Source organism: Cicer arietinum, chromosome 7 (genome assembly GCF_000331145.2).
Source record: "Cicer arietinum cultivar CDC Frontier isolate Library 1 chromosome 7, Cicar.CDCFrontier_v2.0, whole genome shotgun sequence".
Lineage (NCBI taxonomy): Eukaryota > Viridiplantae > Streptophyta > Magnoliopsida > Fabales > Fabaceae > Cicer > Cicer arietinum.
Window position 1 is genome coordinate 59,822,998 of NC_021166.2, and position 19,619 is coordinate 59,842,616.

The 19,619-nt window shown below is 25.8% G+C and overlaps 2 protein-coding genes across 2 annotated transcripts; both read right to left on the reverse strand.

Moving 5' to 3' along the window:
* Positions 1 to 153: 153 nt before the first annotated feature.
* LOC105852562 (dimethylnonatriene synthase) lies at positions 154 to 3,912 on the reverse strand. Its single transcript, XM_012718553.3, has 2 exons — positions 2,939 to 3,912; positions 154 to 831 (listed from the first exon to the last, which is right to left on the reverse strand). Exons 1-2 carry the CDS (start codon positions 3,689 to 3,691, stop codon positions 202 to 204), a joined length of 1,383 nt encoding a protein of 460 aa, XP_012574007.1. The 5' UTR covers positions 3,692 to 3,912; the 3' UTR covers positions 154 to 201.
* An 8,188-nt stretch (positions 3,913 to 12,100) lies between these two features.
* LOC101491406 (uncharacterized) lies at positions 12,101 to 13,918 on the reverse strand. Its single transcript, XM_004510190.4, has 3 exons — positions 13,631 to 13,918; positions 12,682 to 12,803; positions 12,101 to 12,384 (listed from the first exon to the last, which is right to left on the reverse strand). The coding sequence occupies exons 1-3, from the start codon at positions 13,795 to 13,797 to the stop codon at positions 12,356 to 12,358; spliced, it is 318 nt and encodes a 105-aa protein (XP_004510247.1). The 5' UTR covers positions 13,798 to 13,918; the 3' UTR covers positions 12,101 to 12,355.
* Between the last annotated feature and the right edge of the window lie 5,701 nt (positions 13,919 to 19,619).

Genomic DNA, 19,619 nt, shown 5'->3' on the forward strand with positions numbered 1-19,619 from the left:
AATCTAAAAAGCATACAATTATTCCAATAATTAGTTATTAAAAATCCAACAAATATACGTGTATAATTATTCAGAAAAAACTAATTTTATAAAATTAAAAATATATTCAAATATTTGAACAAAATATTGAACAAATATACATCATAGAGTACATTATTAAAACAAAATATTTTATAATTTCTTAGACACATAATTAAAATTTCAAAGGCTTTCATAAAGGTCCAATGGAAGACGTGGTTGGAGCATAAGAGAAAGTGGATTTTCCTTAGGCAATGCCAATCCAACACCTTCACTCATATCAACAACACCACCATCCTTTGTGTATATATCAAAGCCTTGAATCAACCTAGCTAGTGTCAAATGCAACACTTGCAACCCAAATGTTGACCCAACACATGACCTTCTTCCATAACTAAATGGCACAAATCCAAAATCATAATGTTGTGAATCAATTTGACCATTACTTGTAAGGAACCTCTCCGGTTGAAACTCATTAGGATTGGGCCAAATATGTGGGTCCCTTTGTAACTTCCATATATTAATAAGCAAACGTGTGCCTTTTGGGACATGATAACCTGCCACGTGGCAATCATCGATTGATTCCCTTAATCCTGTTAAGGGTGCTGGTGGGTATAGCCTAAGGGTCTCTTTGATGATGGCTTGAAGATATTTGAGATTTTTAATGTTGGATTCTTGAACCCATTTGTGTTTTCCTATGTTGTTGTCCAGCTCTTGTTGGGCTTGTTTTAAGACCCTTGGATTGTTTAGAAGTAGGCTAAGAGCCCATGTCAATGTTATTGCTGTGCTTCCTGAGGCTGTAAGGATAAGGATCTGTACCCAAAATTTGAGTTAAGTTTATTTTTTCAATTCAGCGAACTATTATTTTAGGTCTGGTTATTGTAACCATCGTCAATTTAAAATTTAAAATTTATAAAATATCAATTTATTTCTTCAAATTATTTATGTTAGTTAAAATATTTTTCGAATTTTTTTACCCGTAAAAGAATCTCTTTAAAATAATTGGGAAAAAAAAATTAAGAGAACAATTTACTATTTTCTAAATTTAAAATTTAAAATTGATTTATACTTACAATTTTAAAACTCAAAATGATAGTTTAATCTTTAAAATTTGTTAATCCTACTCTACAAGTATTTTATCCCTACATATATACACAAAATAAAAATAACTACCTCTTAATTTACGGTACATAAAAATGAATCTATTTGCAATTGTAGAATCTCTCAAACATTAGTAAATTGAATTTTGAAAGTATAAAAGTTATATTAAATAAAGTGTAGTTTTGAGATTAATAGGAGGTTCAAAGTTTTGTAAAAAAATCAATAATAGAATATTTATTGATTTTTATGATATTTTATGTCAAAAAATAAGATTTTTTTTTATATTTCATATCAATTTACGGTATTTATTAATTTTTAAAAAGTTAGGTATCGTTAAAGAGACTTTTACGTCAATATTTTAAAAAAAAATAGTAGTGTATCCTAAAATTGATTTTATAATAGTATTTTCTTTTTAAAAGGTTTTATAATAGTAAATGGTGCTTACTAAATTAGCTTAATGAAACACGTATAAAAGAAATACGTATAAATAGTAAAAGTTTAAATATGTTTTTAATTCCTATAAATATAACAGTTTTAAGTTTTAATTTTTTTAAAATTTTTTGTTTGAAATTCATTCTTGTAATATCAGAAAAATTTATTTTTGGTCCTTAATCTTAAATGAATATTACAAAAACGTTAATTGACAAAGAGAAATGTGGACCAAATGTTTAAATATGTTTTTGATCCCTGTAAATATAATAGTTTTCAGTTTTAGTCCCTGAAAAATATTTGTTTGGATTTTTTCTGTGCAATATCCAAAAACTTTATTTTAGGTCCTTAACGTTAAAATGGACGTTACAAAAAAACGTGAGCCGACAAATTGAGGAAAACATAGATCAATCGTAGCACTCTAATTGAAATATTAATCTAAATATTAGAATAATTTTTATTTTTATTTTTTATTTTAAATATTATTTCGGTTAAATAAATAAGAATAATTATTTAAATTTGTTTAGAACAATTATTTTATTATAAATAAGTATACAAATTTAACCGAAACAATATTTAAATAAAAAATAAAAATAATTTGTATACTTATTTCTAATAAAATAAGTATACAAACTTCAATTGAAAATAAATTTAAATAGTTATTTTAAACAAATTTAACCAAAATAATATTTAAATAATAAATAAAAATAATTTGTATACTTATTTCTAATAAAATAAGTATACAAACTTTAATAGGAATATAAATTTAAATAATTATTCTAAATAAATTTAACTGAAATAATATTTAAATAACAAATAAAAATAATTTGTGTACTTATTTCTAATAAAATAAGTATACAAACTCCGATGGGAATACAAATTTAAATAATTATTCTAAACAAATTTAATCATAACAATATGTAAATAACAAATAAAATTATATAAGTTATTTTAATATTTAAATTAATATTTTCATTAGAGTGTTACGATTGGTCAATATTTTTCTATATTCGTCGATTCACGTCTTTGTAACGTCCATATGATGTTAAGAACCAAAAATATATTTTTTTTTAATATTACAGGGATGAAATTTAAATAAATATTTTTCAGATACTAAATCTGAAAACTATTATATATACAGAGATCAAAAATATATTTAAATGTTTAATCCACATTTTTCTTTATCAATTAACGTTTTTGTAACGTTCATTTGCCGTTAAGGATTAAAAATTAATTTTTCTGACATTACTTAGATGAAATATAAACAAAAAATTTAACAGAGACTAAAACTGAAACCTGTTATATTTAAAAAAAATAAAAAAACATATTTAAATCAATAATAAAAAGGTGAATAAAACAAAGAGTTTATAAATACAAGGAAAACACATACCATGGTTGTTGCTTTGATAACTATCTCCCGTTTGTGGCCACAAATTTCATCGTACCCATCAAACATTGATATCAACACATCCATGAAATCATTTTCATATTTACCATGTTGCCCCTCATTTATCTTTGTATAATGTTCACGCATCCACTTATCAAGAATAAAGTCCATTTCCTTAAAAGTTCTCTTCATGAAACCTACGTGGCCTTGAAAATCAAACCAACTAAGGAAAGGAATAGCATCACCCACCACAAAAACACCACTTAGATATGTGGTATCTTTGATTGCGTTTCTTAATCTCCATGCCTCACTATCTTCTTGGTATATTGTTTCACCTCTAAATCTTTTTCCAGCTATCATCCTCACAATTATATTAAATGTCATATGATCTAAAAATTTACTAATAGGCACTTCAATTAAACCATTTGAATTATTATTTTTTAAAAATGTGTACAAATCTTTAACAAGAGAAAATATCTCCGAATCTCTAACATGCATTAGCTTTTCAAGCCTATGACTTGATAAAAGCTCAAGAGTTGAAATTTTTCTCATGTCACGCCAATAATTTCCATAAGGGGCTAAAGCTAAAATTGCATTGTTGTAACCCAAATATCTTCCCGCAGATATGTTAGGCCTTGATGCAAATACTTTGTCATTTGTTGTGAGACATTCTCTGGCAATTTCCCTACTACTCACAACTAGGGTTTTGTGGCAACCTAGCCTAAGGGAGAATATTGAACCATATTTTTCAGCCATGGTTGAAAATGTCCTAAAATATGGTACTTGTGTGCTTAGAAGATGAAGGTGACCTATGAAAGGTAAAGAACCACATGGTTCGGGTATTTTGTTGTGATTGGTGATGAATTTAGTTTCTTTAGGTGTATTTGGTGATCTAATGGATCTAAACACAAAATGCACAATAAACAAGACTAATATATGGCTTCAATAATTTGAAAATAAGAAGGAGTATCCATGACTACTTGGATCTGTATAGTGGTCATGCTATACTTGGACATCTATTTATAGCATTTCTCTAGCATTATTGAATCCTAATATTAAGGATAAAATCCATGAATATATATGGTTGCTAAATTCTCAAATTGAATTATTGAGTTTATGTCTTATTTTCATCTTTAACATTATGAAAAATATTGGTGGTTCAAAAAAAATATTCATGAAAAACATGTTTTTTTTGCATTTTTAACGTGAAGTGAACTCGCTTGTACGAGTGGAAATAGACTAGGACATCCGTCAAGTGTGTATAATATGATATACTTATGGTCCGATATGCATTTATTAAGGAGGTTAGACTCAGACTTCTTTAAAACTTATTAATTTAAATAGATCAGACTCAAGCTTATAAAAAAGTCTATCAAACCGTCATATATATATATATATATATATATATATATATATATATATATATATATATATTATTTACCAACATTAGTTATTTTTTATTTTAAAGCCTATCATTATTAATCGTCTTATCATTTTATTTTATTTATAATTTTTTTTAAGAACTTGGAAGGTTGTTGCAAACTTGTTAATTATAATTTTATTAAATTTAATTATAATTTTATTATTTTTCATTATGTTTATTATTTTATTAGTTTTTATTATATTAAAAAGTCTATTTTAGCCTATTTAAAAATCTGTAAAATATACTATTTAATTGTTTTAATGTGAAATAGACTTTCAAACCTCGGAAAAAAAAAACATACGATAAATCGTGTAGTACTCCAATTTTGTCCAACTAATTAAATATAATTAAAAAATATATATATATATATATTTAATAAATATTTTACAATTACTATTATAAAATCTAAAAAAAATCATCATTGGCCCAATTTTGAGTCCATAAATTACATAGCTGTTATCATTTAGCACCAAAAAATAAAAATAAAACAAAAATAAAAAAGGAAAAAGAGAGTTGTGTACTACATGTTTTTCATGCTCCTGTTCAATAGAGTGCATTCTTGTATCTTGTTTGCATTGTTGTTACAAACAGACTTTGATTTTTTTTTTCTTTTTTTCTTTTTAACTTAATAAGATTATTATTTTTACTAATTTTATTATTTTTATTAATTTATTCTTTTTAACTTAATAAAATTATTATTTTTACTAATTGTAAAAAAGAGGAATATATAAGTCATTCTTTTTCTAACTATCTAAGGTTGTTTAATATTTACTACAAAACAGTATAAAATGTATAACTTAATTTAATTAATGAACACAAAGATTCACCACTTTAGTCAATAAACTGAGAACAAAAATCAATAAAGAGATGAGACTATTTTTTAAAAGACCTAAGAAAAACACCTAGGAGGAGAAGAAAACATGTAGTAAAAACAACAAAGAGGAAGAAATAAGGTATTTTCTTTTCCTCCTCTTTATGGTATAATAATTTGTTATACAAATGTAAATCATTTGTTATATAAATTAATTGTCTGATATAAAAAGAGTTAAGAATGAGAATATAAAAAACTTTGTTGGTAAATAAATTTAATATTAGTAGGAGCATAAACAAACAACATAAATCACGAAGAAGAAGATAGAAAAGATAAAATTAAAAATTTAAAGCTTCGACGACTTCGTGGTCATCACTGGAGCGCAGACCACACTTTTTAATCTCGTACTCAACTTCTTGATTTCTTCCCATTCATCTCGGTCCCCACGCTCCCTCTTGCTCTTCTCCTTCCCCCTCTAAATCTTTTTTTTTTTTTCTTCTGCTTTATTTATTTTTAGCTCCTATTAGTTTTTTTGGACTTTAACTTTTTATGTAGCTTTATGCTTTTAGCTTCCATTTTTAAAAATAAAAAAAAAAAATAAGTCAATTTTTTTGTATATTAAATTTAATTAGTTTTTAACAAATATTGAATCTTTAAAAAAAATTATATATTTTATTAAAGGTTAACTAAATGTGTCATTCTTTTATTTATGATTTATTAGGATACAAGTTGTACAACTTGACAATTCTAAAACTCATTTTTATAAATAAATTAAGGTTTAAATATGTTTTTGATCCCTGTAAATATAACAGTTTATAGTTTTAGTCTTTGCAAAAAAATTTGGTTCGATTTCATCCCTGCAATATCCAAAAACTTTATTTTTTGTCTATAACATCAAGTGGGCGTTACAAGAATGTGAGCCAACAAATAGAGGAAAACATAGACCAATTATAGCACTCCAATGAGAATATTAATTTAAATATTAGAATAATTTGTATAATTATTTTATTTTTATTTAAATATTGTTTCGGTTAAATTTGTTTAGAATAATTATTTAAATTTGTATTTCACGTTTTCCTCTATTTGTCAGCTCACGTTTTTGTAACATTCATTTGATGTTAAGGACCAAAAATAAAGTATTTGAATATTGTAGGGATGAAATCGAAACAAATATTTTTCAGGGACTAAAACTGAAAATTGTTATATTTACAAGGACAAAAAAATATATTTAAACATTTGGTCCATGTTTCCCTTTGTCAATTAATGTTTTTGTAACATTCACTTGACGTTAAGCACCAAAAATAAGTTTCTCTAATATTACATGGATTAAATCCAAACAAAAAATTTTACAGAGACTAAAATTAAAAACTTATATATTTAAAGGGAACAAAAATAAATTTTTCTAATATTACATAGATTAAATCCAAACAAAAAATTTTACAAAGACTAAAATTAAAAACTTATATATTTAAAGGGATCAAAAACATATTTAAACCATAAATTAATCTCAAATCAATTTTTAATTTGATTAATTAGATGTGACATCTTCTTAATATTTGAGTTGCTAAGATACAAATTGTACCACTTGGTGGTTTTAAAACTCAATTTTAAAACCGAAAATAATAAAATATTCTTAAACGAATTAATTGGATGAGATATTTTTTTACTCCTTGAGTTTTTGAGACACTAGTTGTACAACTTGTTAGTTTTAACACTTGCATTTCAAAAATAATTATTCAAATCAAACACTCTTTTTTTTTTTGTCAAAACAAATTTTTTTTTATCAACAACAAAACACACTATTTTAAAAGCAATCAACACATCTGCATTTTCTATTCAAGAACTACGTAACTTTAATATATTCATCGCACCGGGAGATACGTAGAAGTAAAATCACATTCTTGTCAAACATAATAACAAAAACTTTTTTTTTACCTTATGTTTTTAATACAATTTTATCTCTAGATTATTTTTAAAAAAATATATATATTTGCATTTAAAAAATGAGAAATAAATTTATATAAGTTAACATTAATTTTGCACAATTAATTATAGGTAAACTGTATTTTAACGGATGTCGTAAGGTACTAATACTTTTCACTACGCATAATCGACTGGCAAACTCAAAATTTGGTTTCAAATACCATTTTTCTATTTTTTAAGGGTTTCCCGATGTTTTTCCTATTTTAAATAAACTTTGGTGGCGATTTCATTAAATTCGAGAAACACTTAAAAATTAAGGCCGTGATAGACTATAGACTCATGCCTAAAAAATTAATCGTAGGTCAGTCTAAGACATTTCAAAGTCTGGTCTGGTCTGATCTGATCAATTTCTACTTCTACTTATAGGTCGAAGTCATAAGATGGTTTGAGAGAGGAACATAGAAATTAGAGTGATAAAGATGTCTCGAGTTTTACTGTCTTTCTAACAAAAAATAAAAAATTAACAACTACCTTTGGTTGTTTAAAAAAATATATTATTTAGTAAGTTGTTTTAAATAGTTTCTAAATAAATAATTTTTTATTAAAAAAAGTAAGTTTTACTACAACAAATAAACATAAAATAGTTTTTCATTTTTTTAAATAATTTAAAAGATAATTTTTAAATTATAAATATCTAATTTACTATTTTATTAAAAATCTATAACAAATAGACTCTAAATTTAAATTTCATAATCGATGGAAAAACTTCATTAGTAATTAATATATAAAGAATAAACATATGTAAAAGTTGTTCAAGTCTTGAGGTCTTATGAGATCATGGTGAACCTCTAGCACTCAACTTACAAAAACTCTTGTTTCTAAATAAAAAAAATTGTTCATAACAATTGTTTAATTAATTTACCATAATGAAAACAACAACATATAAGATACAAACAAACAAACAAAATGTGTACAATCAGCTCTCAATTTTTTTATATAAAAAAAAAAAGATAAGCTTCATTTAAAGACAAATAAAAATACTATAACTAAATTAATTATAGATTAAAATATTCTTTATTTTTATTTTGAAATCAATAAAAAAAATTAAAAACACACATACACATAAAATTTTAAAAGTCAATAAAAAATTATTAAATCAAAATTTTAATTTTAATAATTAAATTAATTTCACACAATACCATTATACACAATACTTTTTATTGTTTCGTGGAATTTATTTAAAATGATTTAAATATTGAATGGTCCATATTTAAAAGGACATGTTTGACAATGTCTTATCACCCTTAACCCACCAACCACCAGCTACCACAAAATCATGCAAAACCTTATGGCTCTAAAAATTCATTTATGTGATATTTTAGAATATTTCACGGATATATGTAAATACTTTATTTTTGAAATATTAATAGAGAGACATACATTTAAGAGGGAATTTTTTACCCCTTTCATATAAACATTTTTTGGTAAAAGTTCAAAATGAAGTTGAAGATTGGTATCAAGCAACTACCTATAAAGCTGCATTTTACATTAATTGGAAGAAGATCCTCTTACATTCAAAATTATGTTAACAACCCATACAAGTTAACGTTAGAAGAGAATAAGCATAAGAGAAAAAAGGTTACTTTAAAACAGAACTACAGATAATTTGTTTTAATTATGTTTTTGATGATACATTATAATTATATATTTATAAAAAATGATCAATACATTTTTTTTATAAGTATTTTGTATTTTTATAATTTTTTTAAACTTAATTATAATTTTAGTCATTTTATTTTTACTGATTCATGAAATTAGTTTCTCTATTTTAAAGTCGACAGTTTTAGCTTCTAATTCTAATTTTTTAACCAAAAAATATGTCATAAGATGTTTTAAATAATATAACATATGATAGGATAATATAAGATGATTAACAGTCATGAAATTTAAATATAATGCAGTAAAAAGTTAACTTTCAACTTCAATTTTTTTTCATATTTTTAATTTAATTAATGATATATGGATAATTAATATATCTAGATGGTTCTATATAATAAAATTGTATATCACGTAATTAAAAATATGTTAAATATGTTTTTTTTTTAGTTCAAAAATTTGATAGAGAAATTAAAACTGTCGACTTTTAAAATAAAAGATCATTTAAGTGAATTGGTAATAATAGAAGAACGAAAACTGCAATTAAACCTAATTTTTTTAATAAATTTTTTACTAACATATTCAAACCTTATTGTATCTTAAATTTCAAAAATTTATATAAACATAATTGCTCATGCAGTCCATTAACTTAATTTCAGATAACACTTCAGTCATTTATTTTTTTTTGCCGATTTGGTCATTTATTTAATTTTAAGTAAATATATTGATCTTTTATGTTTTAAAATGTTAACAATGTTATCATTTTTTTACAAAAATTTTCAAACAAAACTCATAAAATTAATTTATCATATTCAATATAATGCAAATTTTATCAAATTTATAACTCAAATCTTCAAATAAACTCATATTTTCATTCTTTATATTTTTAAATTTTTATAATAAAATTAAAATAAAGGACTAAATAAAAAAAATAAAAATAAAAACTTATATGAAATTAAGTTAAAATACCGCATAAATGATTATGTCATTTATATATCAACATATTGGTAACTGTATCTTATCGTGTTCATGCAAGTATTACGTCTCCAAACTTCATAGCTCTATTATGATACTAACCAAATAATAGGATCCTGTCGTTAAAAAAAAAATTAATTATGTACGTTTAGTGCAAAATTACTTTATATTGATAATTAATCACAAGTATTAATTTTATAGATAAAAATTATAAATTTCTTCAATATAATGACAAATTATAATTAAATATCAGTATAAAATAATTATATATATATATATATATATATATATATATAATTTATTTTAGTAATAACGCCCATACATTTGTGAACACATTTTATGCTATTCTATTCTCCACGGCATCACATCTAAGAATACTTAGCTTCTTTCTTCTCGGACCCTTGATTCAGTGGATTATTACAACATATAACTTATGGTTCCGTGTTTACAAATCTTTTAAACCTTTAATTTAATTATGGTCGGTGAAATTTATCAAAAATATTAATTTATAATAATTTCTATTTTTATGATTGAGATACTAATTTGATTAATGTCAATTTAATGAGTTTAATTTTGAGGCATAAATTTTTACTTGCATTAAACAACTCTTATCTCCATTCAATTTTCAAATAATTTTTAAATATTAATCTACAGTAAATCATTCATATAGATAATTCATCTTAAGTCGTAGAAGAATAAAGTAAAACTTAAAATAAACGTAAAAGAATAAATATGGAATTAGACCTTTATGTTAATAACCACATTATATTTCCATTAGATATGCACAAACTCTTTAGGCTTAACAAAAAAGACCAATTATTCATAATGTTATTAAAATAAGAGACTAAATTATAACTTTTAAAAATAAAACCTAAAATAAAAATGGTGTAGTTTGGAATTTGTAAAAAACATTCATATATTTCAATTATATAAATAAATTTCTTTTTTCTTAAGAGATATAAGACTGATTTAGTTGTTAAAGTTAGAAAGTCAGATACTAAAGTGATAAGGAAGTTGGATTTGATCATTACCTTCAGCAAAATACTAACAATTAACTATTTCCACCCACTCATATCCATTTTTGAAAGGCTTTTGAAGTATTGTTATGCTCTACTTATCTACTTATAAGTGTCAATTTCATAAGTCTACTAATTATTAGCTCAACCTACATCTTGAAGGGACACATTTTTTTATAGTTTGTGAGTTTAGTAAAGTCTATGAGTCCACTTTTTCAAATTTATCTTTTGATTTTTTTTCAAAAAAAAAATATTCTAAAATAAAAGTTTCAATTTTTTTTCAATAAAAAATGATTTATACATTTTATTTAGCTTTTTTATTCGAGAAAAATAATTTTTGATTTTTCTCAACAAAAAAATTTGAGAAAAAATAATTTAAATATTTTTTTGAGAAAAATAAAGTTTTAGATTTTTTTTTTATATTTTTTCAAGAAAAATAAATTTCGAAAATTTTTCAAAAAAATAATTTTAGTTTAACAAAACATTGAATCCATGAATCTATAAAAATAATAAAATAATAGGCCAGAACTTTAAAAATCATTTCACTAAGGAGGTTAATATTAAGGGTTATAGAATGAAATTTTTTAAAAGAGAATTTGAACTTTGAAATTTGATTGACAGTGCTACCAACGCCATAAAATGCACATAGACGTTTGTTTCACATCTAGAAATCACATTCTCAAAAATACATAGATTTAAAATAAATATATCCATATTTGTTATAGGGTTGAAAAAAAGTTATTCCAAATATAAAGGTTCTCAAAATAGAGAACTTCCCATAAATTCCATAATTCCCTTTGTCAAAATTATATTTCTCCATAATTTCAAAGGATTTATTCTCAAGTGGAGAAGTGGAAATGGATATTACCATCAAATTATATATATATATAAACTTATAACTATTTTCTTGAGAATGTTAAATTATGTGCCAAACACAACCGCACCCAAAGGAAACCGTGTCACAAGACTTATTCTCTAGTCATCTGTAAATTTCTAGGTTAGAACATTGATGGATTACAAAGAATGATACCATATTTTGGACTACAATGCCAATCATAATACTTTTTGCACAATTCACCTCCAACAACCTTTACAAATGCCAATGAATTGCAAGGTAACTTGTACGAGTTCTCATTATTTTTGCAAAGAAAATGGCAGAAGATAATGGACATATATACACTTTGCCTTTTCCAAACACAAGATTAAGGATATATATATATACTTTGCCTTTTCAAATTCTCTAGAACTTTTCAATGCCTTTGTCAAACATAAGATTAAGGATATATATACACTTTGCAAGTGCTATTTTATTCAGCCTTTTCTTTTCTCTAGTAACTCTTTACCAGAAAACACAAGGATAATTACTTTAAAAAGTCGTTAGTCTATAAAATTGATAACATAATACAATTTTATAAACAAAAGGTGAACTACAAAATTACAGATATTGGTAAGTAATTCACCATCCTTTTAAAAAAGTGCAACAAGATTCCTTGTTGAGATACAAAGCAAACCACATCAAGCTTGGAAAACTTAACATTCTAGAAAGCACGATCGTCGTCTTGAACAACCTCTTGATCACCCAAATAAAATATCTTAACATACATTCCTTTCTGTTTTTACTTTTTCCCCTTCTTGGCCTGCTTCTCTGTATGATATGTAAAAAAAAGATTATTAAAAGTAGCAACATAACTGATAATTGATTGATAATTGCTTTGTTCCTAATCTTCTTATCTGGATAATTCAACCTCAGATATATCACACTGATTTTGTGGACCTGATTCGATCTTCTGATTGTAAATTGAATGTGACTTAAAAGCGGATTTGATGAATCCAGATAACAAAACAGTAGATGACATGATCAAATTTTCAACAGAAAGTTCAGTTGAGAATCAAAATTCAATAAACATACTCGCAGAATCATTAAGCACATGAAAAGAGTTACCTAGTTTCCTTTTAGCTTCAGATTTCGCAAAGAACTCTCTCCATTCATCGGTTAGAACGAAAACTGGTTCATCATCCTCTTCATCGCCATCTAGCACAATATGCTCCAGCTCTTGTGAAATTCTGATGTCATCCAAAGGCGTCATAAGATAGATTACTTTCATATAGGATAAAGAAGGAGGATAGAGGAATTAGAGTTACTAAAATCTATGACTCAATCCGTTTCAAATATTTCTAATTATAACAAGGAAGTATAATATACAGATTGCAACAGATCCAACAATATGAGATATATAGTTAGAGACAATATTTAACTCTTATAGAATAAACACACAATATTTAACTCTTTATGTATAAGCTACTTCTATAACAAACATAAAATCAAATCAAATTGTTTTCATATAACCTATAAACTATTTTCGTAAGCTATTCTAGAGAGCTTATAGAAATAAGCTTAAAAGTTAAAACAGTTTGTGGAGATGTCATAAGTTGGTTCCATGAGTTTTCTCAATCACTTTCGTAAGTGTTTATTTATACCAAGTAGATAAATTCAAATAAGTCAATTTAAAGAGGCTATAAGTTATTTCTATAACAAAAGATAAAATAAAGTTTAACTATTTTCATAAGCTATTTTGTGGAGCATGTTATAAACGGTTTCAATAAGTTCATCTCACAAGTATAGATAAATTCAAATAAATCAATGTGATAACCAGGATTGAATAGCCTCCATAATCTCCCTTAATTCAGAGTGGAAAATAAAATCTACTTTCAATATTCTCTAGTATTTTTTGGGGGAATAAAAAACCATATATGTGGAACTTCAATTTGTTTCAATAAGATTAAAACAAAGAAAAAGAAAAAGAAGAATGAAAGAAAGAAAGAAAGAAAGAACCCTAGTGTTATTATAAAAGGAAAAAGAAGAGAAGAATGAAAGAAAGAAATAACCCTACTGAGCATGTTGTGGTTGGTTTTGATTTTGATTATGAGATTGAGTTTGAGTTTGAGGAATGAGAGAAGGGGAGAAGTGGAGGGGGCAGTGGTGACAATGACGGCGGAGGGGACAGTGTGGGCAGTGATTGCGGTGATGGTGAGGGCAGCATCCGTGCGAAGAAGCCATTAAAGATTGGAGGAATCGCGTTTCAAATTCTTCAATTGCGGCACCGTCAATTCAAATCCTCTCTGTAACCAAAGGGATGATTCAGTCTTCACATTTCATTTCATTGTTGAATAATTCAAATTAATTAAATTAAACTAGAGATTATATAAAGGGAAAAACCTTATTTGTATTTCTTTATCTGTTTTTCGTGTCTTTCTTAACATAACATTTACCTTTTGTAATTATAATAAACTTTGAAAAAAATTATAAATTTAATAAAATTATGATTAATTAAATTAAGAATTATACTTAAGAATATGCAAATAAAATTTATATTTGATTAATTTATTATAATATCCTTTTTTTTAGTATCCAAAATGAATGAAAAAAATATCAAAAATACAAATATAGATAAATTAGAGATAAATATCACAAAATTGTATGAAGTGGTTTGCAATATTAATTATTTGTTCATATGAGTTGGGATAATACGCTAAATTTAATTACGAGATAAATTCTTGACCCTAAATATGGCTTACAATATGAATTTTTATTCATATAAAATTGGGATTATTTATTTGAATGACTCAAAATTTAATTACGAAATGGATCTTGACTCAAAATTTAATTACGAGATAGATCTGGACCCAAAATATGGCTTGAAATATGAATTTTTTTTGTTCATATGAAATTGAAAAAATATGATTAGATATTCCTAAATTTAATCACGAGATGGATTATGGACCCAATATATGCTTGCATTATGAATTATTTATTCATATGAAATTGGTATATAATGTTTGGATGACTCGGATTTTAATCACGAGATGAATTTTTGTTCCAAAATATGTTTTGCAATATGAATTTTTGTTCCAAAATATGTTTTGCAATATGAATTTTTTATTCATATGAAATTGAGATAAAATAATCTGATGATCTTAAATTTAATTACAAGATGGACTTTTGACCATAAATGTTGTTTGTAATATGAATATTTTATTCATATGAAATTGAGATAATATGATTGGATGATCCTAAATTTAATTTTGAGATGAATTCTTGATTGTAAATGTGTCTTGTAATATGGATTTTTTATTCATATGAAATTGAGATAGTATGATTAGATGACCATAAATGTAACATCCCGCTTTTTTGAGACATTAACTAACGAAATTCTAGACGTAAAGATACCGATTCGTTTTTTATTTATTTATGATTATCTTAAATACTCATTACTTTAAAACCAGTTAATAACTTTTTCAATTCTATTTCAAAAATAATGAGTCAGAGTATTTACAATTACAAAAGTAAATTTAATACGTAAAATAAAATAAACTCCTAACGTCAAAACTCTTGACGTTTTACTACCCAAAAATAAATCCTAGTTGGTCATAACTTGGACGCTTGTGGAAAACTCTCCCAACAAGTCTCATACCAGTACAAAAGTATCTTGGAGCCTCCAACTACTTGCTATTGTACTTCTTCTCATTTCTCCTACTAGGTTGGTATGCGACATTACTCGCTCAAGTAACATTATATGTGACGCCCTGTCAAATGTAAGAGTCATCTCCAAATAGCAAACACATGACAAATAAATATGCATATATAATTGTTATAGCCAAAAATATAAATAAATCATATACTTTATTTAAGAGTTAAAAATCACAACACACCAAAGATACAATTCCACCAAAATGCACAAATCTTATTTGTTAAACTATATGTCAATGCATGTTTCCAGAATATCACCTCCCCCGCAAGGGCTTCGTGGGTCCTTCCAAGTAACACCACTAACTCAAAATCCCGACAAAGATCTGTGGGCTCCAACCAATTATAGACGCACCACACAACTAGGAATGCATGAATGTAGACACTTTTGTTAATAACAATATAAATCACTCAACCAGAGCGTCCAAAATCATTCAACTTTGTCCTAAACCAACCTAGTTTAAACACAAAGTAATCACCTTGAATAACCACAACATGTCAAGCACAACAATTATAACAATGTATCATATAACATTTATTTTCCACAATTATAACAACATATCATATTACTAGTGTGACCATTATTACAATAATAATGAGATAGTAGAGTTCCTAATAATATATGATATTAAGAACTTTCATTCCCTTTACTGTGTAACAATTGATCCGTTTAACCCATTTACTACTTTATCTAAACATCATAACACAAATATAGTACCTATATTCCTAATAGTTGATTAAGATAAAAAAATAAAGATATAATCAGAGAGACATATTGATCGATCAATTTTATTCTATTTTATTTTATTTTTTCAAAATATCAATAAGGGGTTTTGTTCTACTACCAATAAAATGGTTATATAAAGTTAATATGATCATAAATAATTCTTACTTGAGGGGATGAATCACTAACTCCTTTAGTTCTTGAATTTCTTCCTTTTTCTCTCCTAAACCATTTTTTCCTTTTATTTTTATTTTTTATTTCTATATCGCAGAGTGTATCGAAGGGGTCGGTTTTGTTTTTTCTTTTCTATCGGTAGAAGAAGTGGGGAACGTGATATTTCAACCTAAGCTCATGAAAGTCTTAATTATTCATTCATTAGTTTAACATAATTTGTTTTTAACGTTTCCTAATTCATGCTTTTATTATTATTAATATTATTACCAAAAATTAAAATAATTCAATACAATAGTAACTAGCACCAAGAAATTATCTCTACTCCTAATAAGGTAAAAAATAGAAAAATAAAAAATGCGTGGATGTTACACTAAATGCACAAAATATATTATTGACCCAATATATAACTTGCAGTTTGAGTCTTTTATTCAAGATATGTTCAGATGACCTGAATTTTAATCACTAGATGAATTCTTGACTCAAAATGTAACTTATAATATTAATTATTTGTTCATATGAGTTGGGATAATATGATGGTATGATCCTAAATTTAATCACGAGATGAATTTTTGATCCAAAATATGACTTGCAATATGAATTTGAATTTTTATTCATATGCCTTTAATAGTTTTTCTCAACATTGAATGAGCATGATACACAAAATGGAGGGAGAAATTTGAATCCTTGGTTTCCTTATTGATGGTAAGAAACCATTTGCTAAAAGAAAGGGCAATTGGAGCACTAAATAGTTCGATTTCTATAAAAAAAAACATAACACATTACTAATGTGATTTTTTGTTGCTTTCAAGATGAAATCTAATGTGATTTTTGTACCTAAAGATGGAGAGAGAAAATATGATAATACAAAACAATAGGCGGTGTTAAGTGATTTTATTCATGAATAGTGCAAACAAATGATGGATATCTTGGAAAAAGATATCAACAAATTTCACATTGCAATTGGTTCATATGGGATACTTGATAATTATTCTAGCTCTTATTTAATTGTTTATACTTGTTTGAGTTCTTATCTAGTTGTTAATGATTGTTTTAGTGTTTTGTTGTGTCTACCCCTTGGATCATTGATTTTGGGGCTACTGACCCTATTATGTAATGACTTGAGGAGGGCATTCAAAATCATGTCATGAAATCAAATTCCTTGTCGTGAGGTTACCAAGTTGAGAAGTTGTATATTTTCCTAATCCTAAAGTTGGTATTCATCCTTGATATTGTATTGAGGCAAACAATGCAGTGCCATTTTTTCTGATGATTATTGTGTGATTTAGAACCTCTCGCAATAGAGGATTGGTTCAGTTAGCCTCCAACATAGCTTTTATCATTAGGGATATGGAAAATATGATATTTTCCCTATTTCCAAAAATGCGACTTGAAGTGATAGTAGTTCTTTTAATGTTTCAATGTTTGTCCTTTGACATTATAGGTTTGGACATGGCTTTTTTAGAAAGTTAGAGATGTTTCACAAATACTTTTCTATTGTTGTTGTTAATTAATATTTGGTTTGTAGATTGACATTTTTATTGAGTGGTAACAGGGCCATTAGTTATTTTCATTTAGTCTATTCAGGTGTTCAGGTACCTTAATTCTTACCTTCAATTCGTGCTTATAAGTTCTTTTTGGTAATGGTTGATGACAATACTAGATGCACTTGAGTTGTATTATTTAAAAAACAGATTTGAGTTAATGGGAATAGTGGTAGACTTTATTACTATGGTAGAAAATCAGTTTGCAAGAAGGATTCAATTGATTAGAAGTGATAATCCCATTTTGTTTCGGCTTGATGATTTGTGTATGTAGAAGCAGGGACATTGTCCATCGTTTATTTGTGTTGAAACACACCTGATTAGAATGCTCGGGTGGAGTATGTGCAAGTGACTATTGAGAGTATCCATATACTTTTTGGAAATTCACTTACCAACGAGTGTTTTAGTTGAAAATATGGCAGCAATAAAAGGACACCAATATTAGCAATAAATTGGTTATGAATCAGAGACTAGAAGTTGATTTCAAATGATGTCCATATCTAGATATGGCGTTCTACTTAACTGAACAATTTCAAAATAGCTTTTGTTTCTCTTGTTTGTCTCAACTCCTTCATTGTTCACTCTATATTAAGCTTCAGCTTGTTTATAGTTGAATCATTGTCATTTTAATTTTTCAATTTAACATTCTGATCAATCTCATCACTATGCTTATCATTGTATGATATTGTTGGCGAATTAGTTAACTTTCTATAAGAAGAAACATCTTGTGATATTGCTTGTAGTTTTGCCTCGAAAAGTGGAGGTTTTGTTCCATTTAATGAGTTGCAACATCTTCATGTGTTCCAAAATTCTCTAACCATTTCCTGTAATGTCTCTGCCTCACCCTCACCCCTTTAAAAAACTTTGCTCTTCCACTGTACTTAAATGGTTAAGTCTTAAGTGACACTTTCAATCCTTTAGTTATGTATTTATTTGGGCTGGTGAAGGAAACATATAGATCTCTTAAGTTGAAAAACTAGATGTGAATGTGTATATATTAATTCAACTAGTGCTCCTGGTCTGCCATATGAGGCTTCTTGCAATGGAACAAGTAATGTTTCCAATGGTTGTTCTACTACGTTTCCTAATCCTACAATTTATGCCTTAATTCCCATGTCAGTGTTGTGTTTAAAATTAGGATATAATAAACCAAAATTATTTGTGTTTATAACTTGTTGCACATATTCATCACATTGAGCTAGAGCTATCACACAAGTGGTTTGAACACTTCATTTTCACTTAAAATCTTAAGGCATCATGTATGAGACTCTTACTCATACTTGATATATCAACAAAATTAATTGTTTGATTAAATTTTATATGTAATATCACATGAGAGAGTTAATTGCTTGATTTCAAACAAAACATCACAATAAAAGTTTAAAATGTTACAAATTGGTTTGGTTGCAATAAAAAACTCAAACACATATAATATTTATACTATTATATTTAATTATATTAATATATAATATGATAAAGTCACAAATTTCACTCGTAACAGAATAATGAAGAAAAATTGAGTACACTCGAATTTCAAAGACATATTAATTTTGGGTAAGTACTTAGTACCTTTGTTTTAAAAATTGACTCGAACATCGACCAATGTTTTAATGATTGAAATGATTTTACTTATTTAAAAAGTATGAATGAATTGAATTAAATTTAATCATTCAGATAGGACATTAACATAACTTGAAATCAAAACATATTAAAATTATATATTTTATTAAGTTATACCCTCCAACCTTAATTATTAAAACTCTTCTAACACATTTGTTTGTCTCTAAATATCATTGTATAAATATCTAATTAAAATAAAAATATATTAAAATTATATATTTTATTAAGTTATACCATCCAACTTTAATTATTAAAACTCTTCTAACACATTTGTTTGTCTCTAAATATCATTGTAT

Coding starts and splice junctions, on each gene's coding strand:
- LOC105852562 (XM_012718553.3), bottom strand. CDS start 3,691: ATGGCTGAAAAATATGGTTCAATATTCTCCCTTAGGCTAGGTTGCCAC. Junction 832..2,938: donor TTATCAAAGCAACAACCATG/GTATGTGTTTTC, acceptor TTTTGGGTACAG/ATCCTTATCCTTACAGCCTC.
- LOC101491406 (XM_004510190.4), bottom strand. CDS start 13,797: ATGGCTTCTTCGCACGGATGCTGCCCTCACCATCACCGCAATCACTGC. Junction 12,804..13,630: donor AACCAACCACAACATGCTCA/GTAGGGTTATTT, acceptor GGATGACATCAG/AATTTCACAAGAGCTGGAGC. Junction 12,385..12,681: donor TGAAGCTAAAAGGAAACTAG/GTAACTCTTTTC, acceptor CATATCATACAG/AGAAGCAGGCCAAGAAGGGG.